This window comes from Littorina saxatilis, linkage group LG8, assembly GCF_037325665.1.
Source record: "Littorina saxatilis isolate snail1 linkage group LG8, US_GU_Lsax_2.0, whole genome shotgun sequence".
NCBI classification, from domain to species: domain Eukaryota; kingdom Metazoa; phylum Mollusca; class Gastropoda; order Littorinimorpha; family Littorinidae; genus Littorina; species Littorina saxatilis.
The window spans coordinates 67,912,892-67,937,255 of NC_090252.1; the positions used below are offsets into that span (position 1 = coordinate 67,912,892).

The 24,364-nt window shown below is 41.2% G+C and overlaps 1 protein-coding gene across 1 annotated transcript in view; it reads right to left on the reverse strand.

The window, feature by feature from the left end:
* LOC138972454 (cell death abnormality protein 1-like) overlaps positions 1–24,364 on the reverse strand; it is a 70,793-nt gene that overhangs the window by 21,414 nt on the left and 25,015 nt on the right. Inside the window, exons 8-10 of the mRNA XM_070345100.1 lie at positions 23,544–23,684; positions 15,214–15,342; positions 7,128–7,214 (exon numbers count right to left, since the gene is read on the reverse strand). Of these exons, the coding sequence (XP_070201201.1) occupies positions 7,128–7,214; positions 15,214–15,342; positions 23,544–23,684 (357 nt within the window). The remainder of the gene's footprint in view (positions 1–7,127; positions 7,215–15,213; positions 15,343–23,543; positions 23,685–24,364) is intronic.

Sequence of the window (24,364 nt, forward strand, 5' to 3'; positions counted from 1 at the left end):
GTTGTTGTTACGATAACTTTGATTTCAAGATTGCGGCCATCAGTTTGCAGCGTTACCGGGAAAGAAGAAATATTCTAAGACATACGATTTTGGGGGACGGAATACATGCACGAAGTCATATTCCGCATGCACGAAGTCATATTCCGCATGCACGATATTTTACAGTTGACTGTTGACGGATGTGATAACTGACAACATTCAGATTGCGAACAGTTTGCCTAGCCTCTTGTCTCGCAAGTGATGCTCGCGTTGCGGTTTCACGCGTCTGGTGCATATCAAGATGTTTGCGTGGCGCCGATTTGGGGTGAGCCAGCCACGGTCAGCCAGCCACCACAGATATATAGAATAGAGCCACCAAGCGCCGCAACACGTGCAGCAACCGAGACCCGCAATTGTAAGGCAAAGTAGCCCAGTTATTTTGAAAATTGTACTACAGAAAAAAAAACATTGTTGCAAAAAAAACGGCAATATCAGCTTAACCGCAGGCGCCAGAGTAGATATTTTTGAGTGAACTATTAAGTAACTGGAAGGTGTTAAAAAGCAAGTAAAAAGATTGTGTGCGTGCAACACATACGAGCACTACAGGAGCCCTTGCATTTCAGAAATTGTGTTACGTCACGTCATGTTCACTTTCCTGGATAATGTCAAATCTTCTCAAAGACGTTTTGTAAGCCACAAGCTAATCAAAGACATATCAGAGGAAAGTGCATTCATCGGGCTTTTGTTGCCAGTACCTCTGACGAGATAGCTCATAAACACTAAGTGTGAGAATGTGTGAGACTGAGAGTACATCCCCTATTTTTGTAAGTCAAAGTTATGTCACGAAAGCTTTTTGAGAGGCTCTTTGACAGGTAAGGGTGGAGTGTAATGAACGTAACATGTTAGTTGATACATAGACAAATGCCTGCTCTAAGCGTAAGTGCAAAAGTTATAGATACCTGTGAAAAAAGTAATGCGCGAGACATTAACTTTGTGATGAGTCTCATTCAGACAAATAACGCCTCTAACCCTTTAAAGTAAGACGATAGAATGTATCTGTGATTGACAATGTATGCCATATTTATTGAACATTCACTGAAAAAATCGGGTGCATACCGTTTTGGGCGGTTTGACGTTTCACTGAACGAAAAACTGAATTTAGTGTGTTATACACGACTCTCTGGTTAACATGATTAACACAGAATAAAGAAGTACAATTTATGCCATGCAGTTACTGAATGTAGGTTGAGCTTGTGGAATATTGTTTGAATATTGTACCTGCAACGATGACGTCAGACGTGACATCGAAGCTAAAAGTAAGCACGTGTACAGTCTACAATGAGCACTGTATACTAGTCGGCCAAAAGGGCTCTCACCCCGATTTTAATGCACAGTCGGTACTCCCGAGCAAATTTGGTATCATTTGAAAGACAAATGCCTATACAATGTCACCCAACCCTCATAGGAACCCAAAAGTGGCAGCAGCTATTTGCAATCTTGAGGCAAAGTAGCCAAAATAGTGTGAAAAGTACACAGTAAAAAATGCACTTTATAGCAAAAAATGGCCATATCAGCTTAACCACACGCATCAGAGTGAGTACGTGTATCAGAGTGAATGACTAGCTAACTGGAAGGTGTAACACGGCAAGTAAAATGCTTGTTTGACTGTAGCAAATAAGAGTGTTATAAGGCCTTGCATTTCAGAAGTTGTGTTACGTCATGCCGTTTTTACTTTTCTGTATACCGTTAATTCTCCCTGAGGACGTTTCATTAGACACAATCTGAGTAAATACCAGTCAGAGAAAAGTGTATAATCATCGGGCTTCTTATAGCAAGTAACGTGTTGGAGATAACTCTTAAACACAAAGTGTGAGAGTTCATTATAGAAGTGAAAATTCTGCCCGGAAAGTCTTTTGCTCTCATTATGACGTGTAGGAATACAATTGAATAGACTTGATATGTATGTTATAACATAGACAAATGCCTGGTCGACACTAGGTGCAATATTTAAAACTAGATGATTACCAGCTTCGCCGGGTACCGGCTTCGCCGGGAAGAAGTAAAGCCGAATACCAGGCTGCGCCTGGGACCCGGCTTTGCCGGTGAAAGGAGATAAACGCGCAAAACACTGGAGACCTTCCAAAAATAGTAACGTGCAGTGACCTTCTAATAACGTAGTAACGGGAATATGGATTGACGCCACACGGAGGAAGGGAGATAATCGCGGCTGAAAACACTGGAGAAGATAAGGAAGAGTTACTGGTAGTGGATCCCGACAACAACCAAAAAAACCGAAAAAATTCGGTTCAGCGCGCACAGCGCTGCGCGCTGAGGGCACGTGTTGAAATATCTCATCGATGAGGTTGTGTCCGGGGTGTAGCTGAATATGGTGTCCGAATTTGAAAAAGATCCACCGAGAACTTTGGCCGTGCATCGCGAACAGACAGACAGACAGACAGACAGACAGACAGACAGACACTAGTCGTATATATATATATAGAAGATACATGTACAAACATTGTTGTGAGAGACGGTTATTTTTATTTTTTTCACAGAAGCATTACTAACCAAACGTTCTTTTTGTGACAAATTACAAACATTAGGCTTCATTTAAAAGTGCAGGCCTATCCAAAACAACACAAAGAAAAGCAATAAAACAAAGAAATCAAACACAAAATAAATTGTTTTGAACAAAATCTCATTCTCGTATCAGTTATAATAACACTAAACGTATTGTTCATCGAAAGCAACGCAACCAGTAAACACGTGCTCTTAATATAATCTAAATATTATAGACATAAATGGTAATCTAAATTTCCAATGACGTTGGTATCAAATTACTTCCGGTGGCCTAAAGTTCTCTTTTTTAATGTGTTTTATTCACAACACCAGAAAATTTACTGGTCGAGGTTTTTTTTAAAACGTGTGTGTCAAGAAATAACAGACGAAATGGAAAAGAAGACAAGATGGCCGGTGGAAGGTACGATTTTTGTTTGTTTTGCTAAGCACATCATTGTGGGGCTTTTAATGAGTAACATGCATCCGTCCACTCACAAGATAGTTTCTTTCATCCTTCAATATTTACCACTCAAAAAAGTCTATAGTATTAGGATCCATGAAACAAGTGAAAGGCATCTACGGATGTATAAATACATAATTGACCACATTCATTTGAAAAGATATTTAAAAAGATACATGTACAAGCATTATTGTGAGAGACAGTTAATTTGTTAGTAGCTTTTGTTACACAAATTACGCCTTTGATTGCGCACCCTGACTTTTTTTTATCTGAATTGCATTTCATCTTCCTAATTGCTTCTCAATTCAAAGTTAGATGATCAACTGACGAACTGTATCCGCGATGGGCAATGTGTGTCATATTTCCTACATTTTCACCAAGAAAATCGGTTGTAAACTGTTTTTGTCGGTTTTACTTTTCACTGAAAACAATATGCTTTTCATGTGTGAAACAAAATAATGTGGTGAATTCCATGTGAACGGGACAAAGCAGTACAGTTTATGTGGTGAATTCCATGTGAACGGGACAAAGCAGTACAGTTTATGAAGTTACTGAATGTAGATTGAGCTTGCAGGATGTTATCTGAACATTGCAACGACAGCGATGACGTCACACGTGACGTCAAGGTTACAAGTAGGCAATATGCGAAGTCTAGAATGAGGATTGTATATTTGTCGGAAAGATAAGAATAAGAATAAGAATAAGAATACTTTATTATCTCATAGAGAAATTCAGGCTAGACTGCATGCAATACACAGAGCAATCGGTACTCCCTCGAAAAAAGTGTTGCCATGTAAAAGACATATGCATATGCTTTCTAAATTGTTCTGTCGTGGCCCATAGCGGTAGCATGCAGTGTCAATTCACAATTCGAATGCAAAACATCCCAACTACACTGGGCACAAAAAGGAGTGGGTATTTCTTTAGTGTTATAAACCTCATGTTAAACAGCTGTATTTCGGTCAGAAACATATGTGTATATACATATTCCCCAAATGTGTCTGTGGTTTGTATGCACACGCATTTTGTTTACGCGTCTGTTTGTCTGTCTATATGTAGCCTATGTCTAAGACTTCTTGTGTGTTTGCGAAGAGCCCCTAGGAAATGTACTGTTTCTGTTTGTACACGTGTGACTGTCTCTGTAGCTTGATGCTGATGATTTACAAATTAAGGGACATCCACAAAGCGTTCTCTCGTTGCCTTATCGAAAAGATTGGACTGGGTGGCCGAGTGGTAACGCACTTGCGCTCGGAAGCGAGAGGTTGCGAGTTCGACCCTGGGTCAGGGCGTTAGCAATTTTCTCTCCCCTTTCCTAACCTTGGTGGTGGGTTCGAGTGCTAGTCTTTCGGATGAGACGAAAAATCGAGGTCCCTTCGTGTACACTACATTGGGGTGTGCACGTTAAAGATCCCACGATTGACAAAAGGGTCTTTCCTGGCAAAATTGTATAGGCATAGATAAAAATGTCCACCAAAATACCCGTGTGACTTGGAATAATAGGCCGTGAAAAGTAGGATATGCGCCGAAATGGCTGCGATCTGCTGGCCGATGTGAATGCGTGATGTATTGTGTAAAACAATTCCATCTCACAGGGCATAAATAAATCCCTGCGCCTTAAATATGTGCGCGGTATAAATTGCATAAAATAAAATAAATAAATAAATCCCTGCGCTTAGAACTGTACCCACGGAATACGCGCGATATAAGCCTCATATTGATTGATTGATTGAAGATAACGGGCCTCTGTGGGCCGTTATAACCTCCAGATAACACTCTTCGAGACTACTTATAAAAGGCAAAAACAATCCGGTTATGTCTGTTTCCAAAACTCCACTCCGTAGCATTCCAACTGCCTTATTCGTCTTAGCAAATGTTAGATGGTGTCTCTACATCTCAAGACACGATAGGTAAAATCCAAGTGGTCCCGCAAATGACTTTTTTTTTGGAATATGACGTCATGTCTTCAGTGTTCTGTCTTTGCAACACTTTTCCTTTTTTCGCTTTCTGTTTTACAGTAAAGGCTTTTTCAAAATAAGTGCATATCTTGTGTGCAACCGCTACTGAGCTAGCTGTCCATAGTATGTAAAGGTTGTACATGTCCTATCCGAAGACGGGGAAAGAAATCATTACAAAGTGTCCTTTGAAAAAGATCGCGAAACTGAAACTTAATACACGTATAGTGATACAACCACTTGCTAAGCATGCACAATTTCAATGATGTTGCATTTGTCTCAGTGAAGAGTGTACTTCGAAAATGAATTCTCACACTTAGTGTTTATGAGCTATCTCGTCAGAGGTAAAAGTACATAAAACCCTGATGAATGCGCTTCCCTCTGATATGTCTTTGATTAGAGTGTGGCTTACAAAACGTCTTTGAGAAGATTTGACATTATCCAGAAAAGTGAAAATGACGTGACGTAACACAATTTCTGAAGTGCAAGGCCTCCAGGAGTACCCCCTGTGCAATAAACTCCTAAACTAAGCGCCTTTTTTTCCGATTTGGCCGCTCGACATTAGCTAATCAGCAATGACAGGCAGAATAAGAGTATTTCCTGTGGATGAATACGTTGATGTCATTGATGAAATCTGCACGACATTGCACAAGTGTAACTTTGTAACGAAAGGGTTTATTGAGTTTTGCAAATATTTTCATAGTAATTGTTATGCATGAACTTCAGTTCGTCCACGACTGTTTAACACAGTTTGAAGTCTGTAGGTAAAATTATCCGACTTTTACCTTTTCTGAAAAATGTCAATGGCACGCACACTCCGTGTAAAATCGACTCTATACCTTACACAATCAATATCCCATAATACGAGCAAATTACTCCCCACGACAGTAAATTTTGTTTGAAAATGTTAATTCCCTAGCTTCACAAAAAAATACTCCCCCCCTATGTCTCAGCTCCACAAAATAATGTTCAAGATAAGTCCTTATGTAACCTGTATCAATCAATTTAGTTATGTTCAAGATAAGTCCTTATGTAACCTGTATCAATCAATTTAGTTATTTAACCCTGAGTATGTTTTACATATTTAAACTTGCGCAACCTCCAACTCTTTCAAACTACCATCATTTGCCTAACAAACTCAACATCCACCAAATTTTGAACAAAATAGATTTTTTTTTTAACAAGAATCAATATAACTACTAATTTTCTTGACCAAATTGAGCTTTGGCTAGCCCAGGCAAAACATCTTTATACTCAGACACTCAGGCAGTTGTATTCCGATCCAGACGTTGTGGCGGTGCGCTACCACATAGTTTTGACTGCTTCATTTCGTTTTGAATTTGTGCACATTACAGACCGTTTTGAATGGTGATATTTCACATATGAACGCAGGGCAGATCAGTAAACATAATAGTTTGGCTTGTCAGTCCATTTATTGACAAAGAAGCGTGTAGGATTGGATGAAAGTGGGCGAATATGCTTGAATGAGGATAGATCTACAGCAAATCAGTTCGTATGTTCGTTTAAGTGGACATTTCTCGTTGAAAACCGCACATGTAATACACACAAGCCTTACTCATTCCCTCAACCATCAATGTAAGCTGTTTGTGATTTCAAAGAGACGCATTTTGTTTTGAATGGGGGACACTTGCCGTGAAGTTGGCCAAAGCGCTTTGTTTACACCTGGCGTCAGTGCGCTCTCGGTATAGCCGAATATACGGCGTGGTATCTCCCGTGTTTATTAACCTATCTTCGTAAACATGTGCACAAATATGTAAATAACTAAGATGAGCTTGTACACAATGTTTCCACAAACAATGTGCAAAATGTCACACATGTTTGGCATACACGATGATACAAATATTGCCCCCAATCATATTAAAAAAAACAAGGTTTATTGACTGTAGCTGTTTTTGTATAATGTTTAAAAACTCACATAATTTGATCTCGTAAAATGTACCCCATTACACATATAAAGAATACTACATGAAACTTCCAATGGGGATCCGGCCGTTCCACAAACAAACAATAAAAAAACCAATACATTTTGCATTTTCTGTGAACATATTTGAACAACAAATACACTTTTACTATTACTAAATACGTAAGATCTTGTAATAATCAAGCTGACCATGACACACTCAAATGCCACTTCGACAAATACTAAATATACTTACTGCAAACAGGGTCCCGACTTGCGTCACACTCTGCAAGTTTGCCACAGCCATCTGGCGTGTATTTACAGTTCGCCCCTAAAGGTAAGCCTGGGTGAACAAACAAAAATAAAATGTCAATAAACCAAACCACAACTTCTCTTCAATGAGTAGGGTTCCTCCACCTTCAATAGTGACACTTCTTTCTCGAAAATATGATTGAGGAGTCCAGTTAACTGCACCTTTGCATTTGCACTGCAACGTGATACTGTGCAGCTTCAAGATACGTAGTCTTCATGTTAAGACCCCCAACCCCCAATAAGCCCCTCCACCTTTTTTAAGACCCTGTTTTCTCATTCTTCTGTTCTCCTCTGTAAGACTTCTTCGTTTTTATAACCAGGGTTTGGTGGGTCTTAAACAAGGAATCCACTACAAATGACCCCCCCCCCCCCACCCCACCCCCTCCCATAAAACAAAAATACAAAACACATACAATAAAAAATAACTTTTTGTTTTAATTTAAAAACTGCTGTTCCAGCTTCATAAAATGATATCCACGAGAACGTCCATGTCCGACTGATTGACACAAACTTGATCCTTCTGTGACCTACAGCAATCCATGTTCAACACTAAGAATATCCCACATTTACAAATTTGCACCACCCCCACTCCTTCCCACCACCATCACCAGCCTGACATGCTTAGACATCCTCTAAATTTTGAAACAAGAGATGTTTGTTGTATTACAAGAACCATCATAAATACCAATTTTTGTCCCACCTAAAATAAGTTTTGCCAAAATTTGATAACCACGTCAAATTTTTGTTAAGAAGAAACACATGCAGAAAAGTAAGTTAGTTAGTAAGTGAGTCGGTGAGTGAGTAATTTAAAAAGTCAGTCAGTCAGCGCCTCAGTGAGTAAGTAAATGACCAAGTAAGTCAGTCAGTCAGTCAATCAATAAGTGAGTGATTAAGTATTTAACAATGCATTGTCACCACAGTGGACATGATCAGGGTTTAATACAAATGCCGATTTTTATCAATGTACTTCTTCCTTTCTAACTGCAGAAAACAATATGTTTGACAATTTCTCACTCTCAACGGAAAGCATCCAGGATGTTCCCGTTCGGTGAGAGTTCAAATGGACGTATGTTTGTACTGTATGTAAAGGCTCAAGAAGCTCAGTGATTAGAAACAGATGATTAACGGGAGGCGGAGGTTGGCTTTAAAGGAAAACGTCCACAGATTAGGGTTACTTTTGATAACTATGTTGACACTCATACTTCATTTACCACAACACCGCCCTGATATGGCCCTTCGTGGTCGGCTGGGCGTTAAGCAAACAAACACAATTTACCACAACTGCATGGGTAAAAATGACCACAGAAGCCGAAAAAGTATACTTTGACACCTTTTTTTGTTGCTGTTCTGAATATTTCCACCACGCGCTCAGTCTTGGCTCATGACCTTTTGCACATACGTGTGCTACGTCACAAGGATCGAACAACAAACATAGCCAGCTCCAGCAGCCAGGAAGACAAGTGGAAGATTTTAATGTCCATTCTCATATTACAAAAACATTAAAAACAAAATTCTGTTGGCACCACATTGCATTTCTGAAACACAAACACACGATCAAAAAGCATAATCAAACATAAGTACTCTACTATAATCAACTTATCACATGAGCATATAAACAATGAGTATCATGTTAGAATATGTTGCAGTAAATTGTCAAAACCAGGAATTTCACAACATCCCTGTCAGTAAATTTGTAAATTTCCTGTTTCACTTAGGGATTTGACAAATTTCCTTACAATTCTAGGAAATTTGTAAATGTCTTGAAAATGAGCATGCCACTGTTTGATGAATTTACTGAACATAGACAAATGTGTTTCAGTAAATTTGTCAAATTCTTCAAACAACAAAAATGCGACTTTTCCTCATTTTGCATTCCGATTTGATCAGATTGACTAAAACTCTAAAAGGAAATAAAAATAAAAAGTTTATTTGTGACCCTCCACCACGGAATGAGTCGCATGTCACCTCGCGCGGTTCTGCGCTAGGCTTAATATAAGTCCGGGGGTTGTCTGGTAACAGTGTGAGGGTCACCTTAGTCACAGGCTTATAACTCAATTTTTCGCTCTTTTCTAAAACAGTTTTCACCACTAGATATCTGCATTAAAAACTCTTTTGGAAAATGTAAAATTATGAAAATTATGCAAAGGTGACATGCGACTCATTCCGTGGTGGAGGGTCACATTTGAGCATGACTTTAACCGAAGACCTTCAGATTTTTATTCTGACACACTACCAAATTCACTAAACAGGAACGGGCGGGTATGTAGCTCAGTCGGTAGCGCGCTGGATTTGTATCCAGTTGGCCGCTGTCAGTTCGTCCCCACGTTCGGCGAGAGATTTATTTCTCAGAGTCAACTTTGTGTGCAGACTCTCCTCGGTGTCCGAACACCCCCGTGTGTACACGCAAGCACAAGACCAAGTGCGCACGAAAAATATCCTGTCATCCATGTCAAAGTTCGGTGGGTTATAGAAACACGAAAATACCCAGCATGCTCCCCCGAAAGTGGCGTATGGCTGCCTAAATGGCGGGGTAAAAACGGTCATACACGTAAAAGCCGTGGGAGTTTTAATATAATGAACGAACAAACTAAACAGGAAAATCAGACTCAGTAAATTTGTAAGATATTATTTTTGTCTCGATTTGTTTTACAATTTTAATTTTGTATCCTTCATTTTTAAGAATGATTAAGGAAGATAAATGTTAGTAAATATGTCACATTCTTCAAATGTATATGACATTTGTGAATAACCTCCACAGTTTCATTGAAAATGTGTGTATTTTTTATGCAGATCGTTGCTGAATTTGCTAAACTGAACAAAATAATCTAAGAAAATGTGTCAAATTCATCTGATGTCTGGTGAAGTTCTTAATCTGAATGTTCCACTTGATCATTTAATGAGTTTACTGAACAGGAGCCTGGGTCAGAATTGATCTGGTACTTTCTTCAGGTTTCTTCGAACTTTGTGAATTAGATGAATGTTTCATGCTGATTTGGAAGATTTTACTAAATATAATAAATAGGAGAGAGAAAAAATGTGAAAGTGTCTATTGGTCTGCGATTTGTTCCAAAACTTTGAGAGACCGAGAAAAAGAGAAACAGGAAGACAGACACAGAGAAAGAGAGACAGAGGCACAGACAGGGAATGCAAAGGAAAAACAAAGATAGACGTAGACTGAGCGGTACAGGAAGAGAGACTGGAACACTGCAGAGAGAAAGAGGCAGCTCAGAAAGAGAGTGGGATTTTAAATATGATACCTGATATTACCATTTGTGACGTATGTGTGCTGTTTGGAGGCAAACTAACACTACCATCTTAAAATTCAGCCATTTCTACATAAACATGCTAAATTTGATTGCGAAATATTGATAATGCCAGAATAACAAAATCATGAAATGTGTACCCGCCGCCAGCTAGTAGTGAGACATTAAAGCTTGAAAGAATTACATAATCTTCACATGCTAACAGATCTGCGGTAAATGCAACTGACTTCGATCTAGCACGCACGAGGCAGAGACGACTATAGTACCCAATATTGACGGACTGTGTGATGATATCTTCTGCTATGGTCTGTTGAGGCAGTGATATCAAAATCGAGACCGGAGGTCGAGATTTTGATATCACTGTCGAAACAGACCAATAGCAGAAGATATCGTCACACAGTCAGTCAATGTTAGATTATTGCTAATTCTCTGGACATTTTGTATTTACTGTAAAGAAATTACAAAAGTATTTGTCTCAGTTTTGGCTGTTCCACATCCCTCCCTCTGATTATTATTTCCTTTTGTTCATTCACTCTTTTCTTGTACTTTTCAGTATTCAAAAATGTCTTTTCTTTGAAAAAGTCTTTAGTCACTTGCTCTACTAAATTCTGGGATCATTACATTTTCATATATATTTGTTTGTTTTCAAATTTAGGTGTTTTTGTTTTTGAAGTGGGGAAGCAATAAAGAGGTCGTCGATATCAAAACTGATATCGACGGAAATGTCGTCGATATCACTTTTACAATGAGCTCAGTTTTGCCCAATTGACCAATGGAAATCCACGTAACACATGAAATAGCAATATTGTGCAATAATGCTGCGTCGCTCACAAGAAATAACTGTTTTAGGTGTGACGAAAAAAAGGACAGGGCCTGAGTATGGTGATAAATACACGACTTATTTTAGAACCATTTGAAAAATACATACATCCCCCGTGGCTGCCCGCATAACGAAATCGTTTTTCTCGTGTTTTAAACTTGCCAGTGTTACAGCACAGAGCAGAGTCCGTCCCGCACTTTGCTTTGTGTACATCACGTGGCCACCCAAACACCCGCACAACGCAACATTTTCACGAGAAAAACACGTTTATTTGTTTGCTTTGTCTATATTACACATTTCTATTTACATTTACCACTGACACAACAAATTGTATACTTTAGTTTGCAAGTAAATCGTTGTCATACTAAATAACGTTATCACGAGACGAACAGAGATCTCAGAGATCGTCTGCTTCTCAACTGTTTCGCGCAAATCGTGTAATATCTATTTTTGCGAAAAACTCCTGAAGAAATGCAATCTCAGCGGCTTCCACCTGCAACATAGTCGTGCTTTTTTGGAATGTGACGTCCTGTACTTCGTCAGTCACATCTATCTTGAAAACTAAGCGTCGCACAGAACCAGCGTCTTTCCATTACGATATCTAAAACCAAATAGAATCACGTACCAGTTTGTACTGACAGGGATGGCCAAATCTTCCCCCCGTCGCCAGGGGCAAGTAAACAATCTGCCGGGCTAGTACAAAGCGCCTGGCAACTCGCCCGGCTGGCCAATGACCATGATGGTCAAATGCGAACCTTGTGATTGTATTATCTGATTTTAAAGCCGTATATACACTGCATATCAACTGTGTTATATACTGGGCCAGCGAATTTTCTGCCAGGCTAGTGACTTGCTTGAAGTTACTCGCCCGGTTGGCGAGTTCAATTTTTTGAGATTTGGCCATCCCTGTATTGGCGATTATACTGGCTCTGCTGCGAACAGTTCCTTGCGGTCTAGCCTTGGTATCCTTTTGACGACGAAGAGGCTCGTTCTGGTGCGGTAAATCACAGGCTGGCTGAAAACTGGTCCGTCCTACACCACTTCGTCTTCCTCGCTGCGGGGAGTGGCCATGCTTGTTCCTCGCTGCTGGGAGTGGCCATGCTTGTTCCTCGCTGCTGGGAGTGACCATGCTTGTTCCTCGCTGCTGGGAGTGGCCATGCTTGTTCCTCGCTGCGGGGAGTGGCCATGCTTGTTCCTCGCTGCTGGGAGTGGCCATGCTTGTTCCTCGCTGCTGGGAGTGGCCATGCTTGTTCCTCGCTGCTGGGAGTGGCCATGCTTGTTCCTCGCTGCTGGGAGTGGCCATGCTTGTTCCTCGCTGCGGGGAGTGGCCATGCTTGTTCCTCGCTGCTGGGAGTGGCCATGCTTGTTCCTCGCTGCTGGGAGTGGCCATGCTTGTTCCTCGCTGCTGGGAGTGGCCATGCTTGTTCCTCGCTGCTGGGAGTGGCCATGCTTGTTCCTCGCTGCGGGGAGTGACCATGCTTGTTCCTCGCTGCTGGGAGTGACCATGCTTGTTCCTCGCTGCTGGGAGTGGCCATGCTTGTTCCTCGCTGCGGGGAGTGGCCATGCTTGTTCCTCGCTGCTGGGAGTGGCCATGCTTGTTCCTCGCTGCGGGGAGTGGCCATGCTTGTTCCTCGCTGCTGGGAGTGGCCATGCTTGTTCCTCGCTGCTGGGAGTGGCCATGCTTGTTCCTCGCTGCTGGGAGTGGCCATGCTTGTTCCTCGCTGCTGGGAGTGGCCATGCTTGTTCCTCGCTGCGGGGAGTGGCCATGCTTGTTCCTCGCTGCTGGGAGTGACCATGCTTGTTCCTCGCTGCTGGGAGTGGCCATGCTTGTTCCTCGCTGCTGGGAGTGGCCATGCTTGTTCCTCGCTGCTGGGAGTGGCCATGCTTGTTCCTCGCTGCTGGGGGTGGCCATGCTTGTTCCTCGCTGCTGGGAGTGGCCATGCTTGTTCCTCGCTGCTGGGAGTGGCCATGCTTGTTCCTCGCTGCTGGGAGTGGCCATGCTTGTTCCTCGCTGCGGGGAGTGGCCATGCTTGTTCCTCGCTGCGGGGAGTGGCCATGCTTGTTCCTCGCTGCGGGGAGTGGCCATGCTTGTTCCTCGCTGCTGGGAGTGGCCATGCTTGTTCCTCGCTGCTGGGAGTGGCCATGCTTGTTCCTCGCTGCGGGGAGTGGCCATGCTTGTTCCTCGCTGCTGGGAGTGGCCATGCTTGTTCCTCGCTGCTGGGAGTGGCCATGCTTGTTCGAGCATTGTGAAGTAGTAAACACGTGTGCAAAAGGTCTTGAGCGGAGATTGCGCGCGCGGTAGAACCATTCAGAACAGCCAAACAACGTGTCAACGTATACTTGTTCGGTTTATGTGTTCAAGTTTAGATTATCGAGGGGAATCGAGACGAGGGTGGTGGTGGTGGTGGTGTGTGTGTGTGTGTGTGTGAGAGAGAGAGTTTCTGGGTATGATATCCTCATGCCTTTTTTTTTTCATGTCTTCGATAAATGTCTTTGATGACGTCATACCTGGCTTTTTGTGAAAGTTTAGGCTGCACTGTCACGCCTTTATTTTTCAATCAAATTGATTAAAAATGTAGTCAAGCAATCTTCGACAAGTCCGGACTATGGGATTGAATTTCAGCTCAGCAGCGTATTTGTTTTCGCATTAAAGTTGTCATAACATCGAATTTGCACTAACATATTTAAAACTGTTTGCATCGTATTTCTCAATTTCTGCTCATCTAAAAAATATAGACATATGTCATGTTTACTCTAAAAATATGCTCAGAATTACAGAAAATATGTCAAGTAAGTACTGCGTTCGCACGCTACGCGGAGACGAGCGTGACCCGTCTCGGTCATTGGGTGTTGTTAGTCGAGACTACCTTAATATAGTCTCGGCGATGACTGTCTTTTGGTGTTAATCTGTTATTTAATGCCGACAGTTTGACTAAGCAGCAGAGCAGCAGATAATGTGTTTCTGATAATTACTTTTGGCATAGGGCAGTCGTATGAGTATTTGCTGTCCATGGTGTCAACATCTTTTCATTTAGTGGTTTTTACAAATGTTATTTATTTATTTATTTATCTATACATATAAATAAAAGAGAGTGTCTGTCTGTCTGTCTCTGTGTGTGTGTGTGTGTGTGTGTGTGTGTGTGTGTGTGTGTGTGTGTGTGTGTGTGTGTGTGTGTCTGTCTGTCTGTGGTCGCCATACCTCAGAGATGGCAAAAGATAAGCACAAGATATGTTGCATGCACACTGCCCTGGACCCACAAATGTGCACCTGGGTTTTAGTTTCTCCAGACATTGTTTCCTTCCTCGGATAATTACCCTCCCCAGTCTATATAGTGCAAGGGAGGTAAGTCATGGTTGTTCACCCACGGAAGGGAGGTAACTCTCATCAAACCATTATACCGTGTCATTCTCAAGGGTTACCCCCCGCCCGCTATCATCCCGCCGCCCCCCCCCCCACACACACACACACACACTAACCCTGCCCCCTGCTCCCCCTCCCTGTCTTCCAGATCATCGCGAATAATGTTTACGAAACAATCGTCTCAGTGAAAGATCACGAGAATGTACAGATTTCTCTCCCCTGTTCAAAAAGGTATGACGCACTCACTCATGAGGTATGCGTGCTTTGATCAGACGGTAACTACAGTGGGTGTGAGAAGGGGTAAACAAATCACGAAGAACACGTTGAACCAAATAGAAACTTGCCTTGCCTATACATCCAAATGTATGAGCTCACACTGTCATTTTTCTTATCCACATTGGAATAAGATTCGAGAGGTTTCTGAGAGAGGGGAGAGCAGAAACACCCGGGCGAAGCCGGGCCTGACTGCTAGTTTATTTATATTTTTAGTTGTACATTTGCTGTTCATGAGACCTGAACAGACAGTTTGACTGAATGTTTGACATATGTAGAGAATGTGTATACTTCACGTAGAGCAAGAACTTACCGCAGACACCTGCAGATTCAAAAAAAGGTTCTGCACACACGCATATTGCTGGTGGCGCAGAGCATTCAGTGTATGGATCATCACAGACTGCACCTTTGCAGGCGCCGCCAAGCCTCCCTTTCCCTGGATCTGTTGAAACAAATCGGTTTTCGGTCAAAAGCCTTGCCATCTAAACGATTCGGCTCACCATCTCACAGCTGATCAGGCTTATACACAAAATACGACCATCCCTAAATTTGGACACATAGCCACATTGAACATCCTGACTGCTTGCTTAATACTGTTAGATTGTAGGGGGTAACAAGTTCATAAGTAGCCAGAAGAGTCAATTAAAAACTAATGTGATCAAAATAATGTGAACAGAGAGAAGCCGCGTTGTTGAGTGTTAGATGTGCAGTGTCCAAGGGGAGGGATGGTCCTATTCCATGTGCAAGCCTGGCCGGGTCTCAGAGGGTGAGTGGAATTGTTGACACAGGAAGCTTTGGACCTATACATAGATATAGGTTACAACACGAGTGTTTTTTTATATGGCTTGTATTCAGTCAAGACCCAGCGGATAAATATCATAGGGATACACGAGCCTGTGGCGATTGGATCCCGATTTGATTTGATTTGATAGTTGTTGCTTTTTGGGTCCAGCGTGCCATGTAGGCCAAATCAGACCCCGATTGGATCCCGATGATATTCCTGCTGGGTCTTGACTGAAATACAAGTCATATACACAGTTACGAGTGTTGTAACCTGTATATCCCATGCGTACACCAAAGACAACGTGGAACACAACAAAGCACTGTAGTTGTCTGTGGTGTGTAAAATAGGTGAGCCAGCGAGGTGTGTTCCTTTCCACTACCCCATGCTAAAGCCACGTCGGTGAAGAAATGAAGTGCAAACAAGTGCATCAATATAATGTGTTAACTCTACATTCAAACCACTGTTCGATTTACTTTTGAATGCATTTTAGTTTCAAGATGGTAAAGAAAGCACACACAATGAATTTTTCATTGAATCAAAGACAGTTTCGACTTAGGTTCTGAGTCCGTCCAAGGTCACAGTTTCAGGCTACGGTTGACAAAACCGGTCTGGCTGACTCGGATCCCAATTCTAGTTTAATTTTTGTGTTGGAGTGTAGAATTACTAAGAGAAACTAACATTTTACTGAATAACTTTTTTTTTAGATTTAAGCAGTCATTTCATGTACGTGAAATATATCTGAGTTAATTTGTCCGATCATGCTTGCGTTGATCAACCCATACTGGTAGTGTCAATTCTGTCTAAATCGGTATCAATGCTGCTCCTTGAAACTGCGTGTTGAATGCCGTTTGGACTGATTTTACTCCATCAGGATGAAATACACGCTTGCTGAGCTCTTGGATACCTTCATATAACCATGAACTTACTGCAGTGTAAAGCAAATCAGTTGGACATGCTCGAAACATGGATGAAACAGCCTGTGCTGGATGACGAAGCGAACTGGCCAGCGAAACAGGTACACTGACGCAGTGCATCTTTGCTTGTTGAACACACATATAGACACGAACACACACAGACACCCACCCGTACGCAAACACACGCACGCACGCGCGCGCGTGTGAATTGTTTAGGTTGGATGTCAAATTAAAAAGGTCTGAAACAACGTATTTGATTTTGAGCATACATCATGTGTTTAATGTGTTAACTTTGCAGAAGGTAATCTCAGTATTCTGGCTGCAGATCTAAAGTATACAAGCTTCAAGGTAATCGGTCAGTGATAATAACTTGACTATTGCAACTCTCTTCTCTCTGGCTGTCCTCTGTACCTCCTGCATAAACTACAAAAAGCCCAAAACTCGGCAGCACGCCTCATTATGAAAGCACGAAAACGAGATCACGCAACACCACTTCTTCACACACTGCACTGGTTACCTATTCAAGCCCGCATTGACTACAAACTGTCCACCCTCTGCTTTGACTTCTTTTCTGGCTCGTCTCCTGCTTACTTCTCTGAACTCCTCACCGTCTATTCTCCAGCAAGACAACTCCGTGCCTCTTCTGACTGTCGCATCCTCACCATTCCACACACCAAAACCAAAACATACGGACAACGCACTTTTACTTTCTGCGCACCCACACAATGGAATTATCTCCCCTTTCACATCCGCCACTCTCAGTCACCCCAAGCATTCAAACGAGCACTTAAAACGCACTTCTTCAAGAAATACAACCCCTGATTTTGTTTTCGCAGTCCATCAGTTGGCTACATGTAGTGTATTTGTTGTTTTAGTGATAATGTATATAAACATCTAGGGCTGTTTTCAGTATTGTTGATAACATGTTCTGTTTAGCTGGTATTTCCTAGGAAGCTCGGCGCTTCGCTCTTTCACACCCATATCTTCACAATATACTTTTGAACCCTCCCCCCCCCCCCCCCCCCCCATAAAATGAACTGATCCGCCTTTGCATCAGATTCATGATATTCGCTTTTCAGAATGCAATACAATGTCATAAGTGAGCAATCTAAGTGAGCATACATCTTTGTTTTAAGAACAGGTTTTATTTTAAATCGCAAGATTCCGAAGATGCCGTTACGCTCACTTCATGAGATTACAGGACTGACAAGCGAAACCCGGTGGGACTGAAGAACTTCATGGAATTCACACTTGTGTGATTTTAATTTGATTTTTTTTTTTACAAACAGAGGGCGTTACGAACATAGCCGTCCAAAATGTCAACTACACCTTCTTTTTTTCATGAATTACGTCATTATTCACGACAAATTGTAAAAAAAAAAAACACGTTACGCACCAGTATGGCTGGGTGATTAACAAAGGTGCAAACATGAAAATGTATGCTTTCATTCAGTTGAATTCATGCTAGCTTATAATGAAAACGGCCGTTACGAAGCCATCACGTGTGACACAAAGCACTCTCTGAGACATCAAATTCGTCCAAAGGTGTGAAGGGGGAAGCAGAACAAGACCGAATATTCATTTGCGGACAAGACCGAATATACATACGCGCCTAAGGTCGAATGAAAGTGTTTATACATTTGCGGATAAGACCGAATATACATTTTGCCTAAGACCGAATGTACATTTGCGGACAAGACCGAATATACATTGCAGCGGTGGGTAGAAAATATACGTTGCCGCCTAAGACCGAATGTACATTTGCGGACAAGACCGAATATACATTGCAGCGGTGGGTAGAAAATATACGTTGCAGCCTAAGACCGAATATACATTTGCGGACAAGACCGAATATACTTTGTCGCCTAAGGTCGAAAATACATTTCTGGCACGAATTTCAATAGCGGCAAATATGTTGCAATTGATCGAATACACGTGAAAGGGCAAAATCCCAAAGCACGAACAACAACGGATACAATAACATACATAGCGACTAAAGTGTGTGAATGACACGTGAATCATGAACAACGAACAACAATAGCGGCAAATATGTGTCAATAACACGTGAATCATGAACAACGAACAACAATAGCGGCAAATATGTGTCAATAACACGTGAATCATGAACAACGAACAACAATAGTGGCAAATATGTGTCAATAACACGTGAATCATGAACAACGAACAACAATAGCGGCAAATATGTGTCAATAACACGTGAATCATGAACAACGAACAACAATAGCGGCAAATATGTGTCAATAACACGAGAATCATGAACAACGAACAACAATAGCAGCAAATATGTGTCAATAACACGTGAATCATGAACAACGAACAACAATAGCGGCAAATATACGACATGCGGGGTGCAGAGAAATAAGGATGTGGAAAAGAAGGTGATGGATCCAGTCAGGTAGAAATAAGACAACAAGAAAAGAATTGGAAAACTGCAGGGAATAGTAGGGAGAGTTTTCTTGGAAGGAAATATAGGTGAAAGGACTGGTAAGGCAGAAACAAGACAAAAGAAGAGAAGAAACAGAACCGTTAGTCGCCTCTTACGACATGCAGGGTAGCATCGGGTAAATTATTTCTAGTCCCAACCAATATGGGACTCCCCCTAACCCGCGGGGGGTAGCAATAACGTACCGCCATTGAACCGATGTCATTGCTGTCGGTCAGACATTGGGAGTGTGGTGCGCGTGTTCGGGATGTCCTAGGAGTGTTCAAGGCTTGGTGTATGATGCACTTCAAGCTACCTTTCATACCCGTCCACCTTCATCCAAAGTTCTGACAGAGAGACATAACTTCGTGGATTTATGTTTTTCTGAGCTACTTTATGACTTATGTCTGATTCGATCGCATGCGGTCTATTTAATGTTTTTTTTTTAAACTTTCCATTATTATATTGTACAAGAGACAGAGAGACACAGAGAGAGAGAGATAGAGAGAGAGAGAGAGAGAGAGAGAGAGAGAGAGAGAGAGAGAGAGAGAGAGAGAGAGAGAGAGAGAGAGAGAGAGAGAGAGAGATATTTATGTTTGTATGCGCTACAGTATAAATTCAATAAATGATCATTCATTATTTCAGACCTTCGTATTGGTTTGGTATTGGACGAATCCATTTTAATCTAGGATCTATTTTAACCATGCGCGTTTATTAGCAATACGAAAACCTGCGCTTATCGGATAAACTGTGATCTTAGTTTCTATCGGCCTTAGGCAAAATGTATATTTTCGACCTTGTGCGCAAGTGTATATTCGGTCTTAGGCGACAATGTATATTCGGTCTTAGGCAAAATGTATATTTTCGACCTTAGGCGCAAGTGTATATTTGGTGTTGGGCGACAATGTACATTCGGTCTTAGACAAAATGTATATTTTCGACCTTAGGCGCAAGTGTATATTCGGTGTTAGGCGACGATGTATATTCGGTCTTCTGCACAATGTATATTTTCGACCTTTGGCGACAATGTATATTTTCGGCCTTAGGCACGTATGTATATTCGGTCTTATTCATGTTACCCGTGTGAAGCTAGCTTGTGTGGGAAATATATTGATGTTGATGCTGTAGTTGGATATTGGGCCTCTCAGCTCAAAATCGGTGTAACAGGCCATTTTGACACATAGTCAGTTTTGACCGGGAGGTCATTCTGGGCTAGCTGATTTTGAACGGGAGGTCATTCTGGGCTAGCCAAATTTGACCCCCCCCCCCCCCAGTCAGCTTTGACCCCACCTTCAAACTTTAAGAATAAGTACGTTGGGACCTTTTAAAACGAAATATTTGTATGTGTGCACAAAATCTGTTGGATATTTGATCTAAAAAAAAAAATAAAATAAAAAAAAAAAAAAAATTTACGCTTCCTTTGTAACTTCAAAAATAAGTACATAGGACCTTTTAAAACGAAATGTACGCATAAATGAATGCATCTATGCATCTCCACAAGTTTGGGAGGGGGGGGGGGGCTCCCGGTCAAAATTAGCTAGCCTAGAATGACCCTCCGATCAAAACTGACTAGGCCAGTCAGTTTTGATCCCCCCATTCAAACTTCAAGAATAAGTACTTTAAGAACTTTTAAAACGAATTAAATGTAAATGTGGACAATATTTGTTGGAAACTGATACTGAAAAAAAAACAAGTCGCGTAAGGCGAAATTACTACATTTAGTCAAGCTGTGGAACTCACAGAATGAAACTGAACGTAGTCCGCCGCTAGTGCAAAAGGCAGTGAAAGTGACGAGCCTGTTTGGCGCGGTAGCGATTGCGCTGTGCTTCATAGCACGCTTTACTGTACCTCTCTTCGTTTTAACTTTCTGAGCGTGTTTGTAATCCAAACATATCATATCTATATGTTTTTGGAATCAGGAACCGACAAGGAATAAGATGAAATTGTTTTTAAAACGATTTCGGAAATTTAATTTTGATCATAATTTTTATATTTTTAATTTTCAGAGCTTGTTTTTAATCCAAATATAACATATGTTTATGTTTTTGGAATCAGAAAATGACGAAGAATAAGATGAAATTGTTTTTGGATCGTTTAATAAAAAAATAATTTTAATTACAAGTTTCCGATATTTAATGACCAAACTCACTCATTAGTTTTTAAGCCACCAAGCTGAAATGCAATACCAAACCCCGGGCTTCGTCAAACATTGCTTTGCAAAAATTTCAATCAATTTGATTGAAAAATGAGGGTGTGACAGTGCCGCCTCAACTTTTACAAAAAGCCGGATATGACGTCATCAAAGGTATTTATCGAAAAAATGAAAAAAAAGTCCGGGGATATCATACCCAGGAGCTTTCATGTCAAATTTCACAAAGATCGGCCCAGTAGTTTAGTCTGAATCGCTCTACACACGCACACAGACAGACAGACACACATACACCACGACCCTCGTCTCGATTCCCCCCTCTATGTTAAAACATTTAGTCAAAACTTGACTAAATGTAAAAATCAAGAAAAAACCTTTAACTTTATTAAAAAAAAAAATAAAAGTTTCGACGCTTCCCTTCAAACTTCAAGAATAAGTACATTAGGACTTCAGATGACGAAATGTATGCATCTATGTATGCATCTATGTATCTCAACAGGTTTGCGGGGATGTGTCATTCTGGGCTAATGTACTTATTCTTGAAGTTAGAAGGGAAGCGTCGAAACTTTTTCTTCTTTTTTAGAAAGGTTTTTTTCGATTTTTTTTTTCCAATATCATTTTGCAACAAATATTGTCACCAGAATGACACATCCCCCCAAACCTTAGATATACGTAGTTGTATATATATATGCATAATTATTGTTTCTAAAAGTCTGTATGTACTCATTCTTAAAATTTGAAGGGGGGGGGGTCAAAATTGACTATGGGGGGGGGGGGGGGGGGTCAAAACTGACTAGCCCAGAATGACCTCCCGGTCAAACTGGGCTGCTTCAAAATAGGCTGCTACACCGGTAGCAGTCTTAGCTAAACAAACACGGACCTGTTCAGGTTCAGCACATTTATGAGAATGCCCTTAAATGCACTTCGGTGAATACTCAATCCTTTGAAATTGTTGAACTCTCCTCGGGTCAGTGTTGAAGTCGGCTCCGAAAAGGTTTGATTCTCCAGTAGGCTGTCTGTGAAGAGTTCTTTCTAGAATTAATTATTACCCCCTTCCCCCACCTCTTCCATTACCTGTAGTGTGCTCCCTGCTTTCAAAATTCCACGTTGGAATGTAGGCGGCGGAGACACACACAGAGTAAAGGATGATCTCCCTTGCTCATGTCGTAATTTATCTGCATTCTCGCTCTTGACGTCATTCTCTCTCTCTCTCTCTCTCTCTCTCTCTCTCTCTCTCTCTCTCTCTCTCTCTCTCTCTCTCTCATCATCATCATCATTATCATCATCATTATCGTCATCATCATCATCATCGTCATCTTTATTATCACGTTTTCCGACCTCCTTTTGTTGGTTAACTTTTTAACTTTTTAATTATTTTTTTTTTAATTATATAATTGTGTGTCTATGCGTCCCAAGGACAGATTGTAAGAAAAGGCGTAGCCTTAAATCTAAATCCTTGTAAAATAAAGTTCAATTCAATTCAATTCAATTCAATTCAATTCAATTCAATTCTCTCTCTCTCTCTCTCTCTCTCTCTCTCTCTCTCTCTCTCTCTCTCTCTCTCTCTCTCTCTCTCTCTCTCTCTCTCTCTCCATATATATGGTATGAGTGAGTGCGTCGCGTTCTCGCTGTGCGTCTGTCTGCGAGTGTATGAGTCCGAGTGTCTTGGTCCTTGTCGATTTGTGTTTCGTATAATGTTCACTATGTATTGTATATTTTGTAAGCGCCTAGGGCTATATTTAGATTAGGCGCACAAATGTTCATAATAATAATAATAATAATATATATATACAGAATTCAAGAAACTCGTTTTCCTCTGCACCACTCTACAGAATGAAGGCTGGAAAACCTTTTAAAACTTAAAAAAGCTTATTTAAACAACACAATAAAAAGTCCAAAACCAAGCCAGAATGTCGCATCTTTTTAAATCCAATTTTTTGGCCCGCAGGCCTTCTTCAAGGTGCACAGACCAAGCGTCTATAGTTACAACACAACAATGGAACATCTGATCGTACGTCACATACAGACGTAAAGTTACATTCTTCAAAAATATGATTAGTATTTAGTCTCTACCAGCCCGCATGCCTTTTTGAATGTTTTTTTTAATTTGTTTCAGCGCCTATATCATAATATATAGTGTCATTTCTAGTCGGATGCTGTGGGTTCATTACGTGTGTGTGTGTGTGTTACTTGATAAGAGAATGTGTGTGTGTGTGTGTGTGTGTGTGTGTGTGTGTGTGTGTGTGTATGTGTGTGTGCGCGCGCATTACTTCGTGAGAATGAGCGAAATATTATGCATGCGTGTGTGCGTGCGTGCGTGCCGTGTGTGTGTGTGTGTGTTCACTGAACTCACAACAATCTCCCCCGGTGACTCCGTGGTATTTTGCATCGCACTCGCAGGTTCCTTTGGTCGCCGAGCACGTAGCGTGTGCTACACACTCTCCACCTGAACCATCGGTACACGCAGCGCCTACTTTGGTCGGTGTCACTTTCACTGTCAGATTGTTCAATCACACATAGAATATAGAATCACAGACATTTATTCTATAACTCTTTCAGCCCTGCTATTCGCTGGTCGTTATTTCCCCTTAATTGTTCCTGCCTATCTTAGTACTAAATATACCCTTCATTCCTGGGTTCTTGAAGAAATTTGCTTAAGAAATAGGGTGTGTCAGTTTAACACATAATTATGTGTTTAAAAACAATGAGTCAAGGTACGACAAACTCTATATCGATGTAAAGGTAATTGAACAAAGAGGATCTATGTCATGATTTTAATGGCATTGTCGCAAACAGGGGGACATGCAGGTGTTGTGTATGTGACAATTACTGTCATGGTGACAAACACACAAATCAGGCCTTCTCCACACACAGACAACATGCTAAAGACCTGAAACATGCTTGTGTACTTACAGTTTGATGACCACATTAACCCAGACCAAGTATATCCAAAGCATGTCTATTGTCTCACTCACTTTAAGTCACAGAGTTCTCAGGTAATTTTGTTCTCATAGTCAAGAGGTATCAGCTGTAAGCACAAGTTCGTTTCCTGAATGTACAAATCCAAAATGATACTAATCCTGCTTACAAAACACATCTACGTCAAGAGGATGTACTGCACATTATATACACCACCAAATATAATTAATTACACGCTGATGACAGATGTCTCTT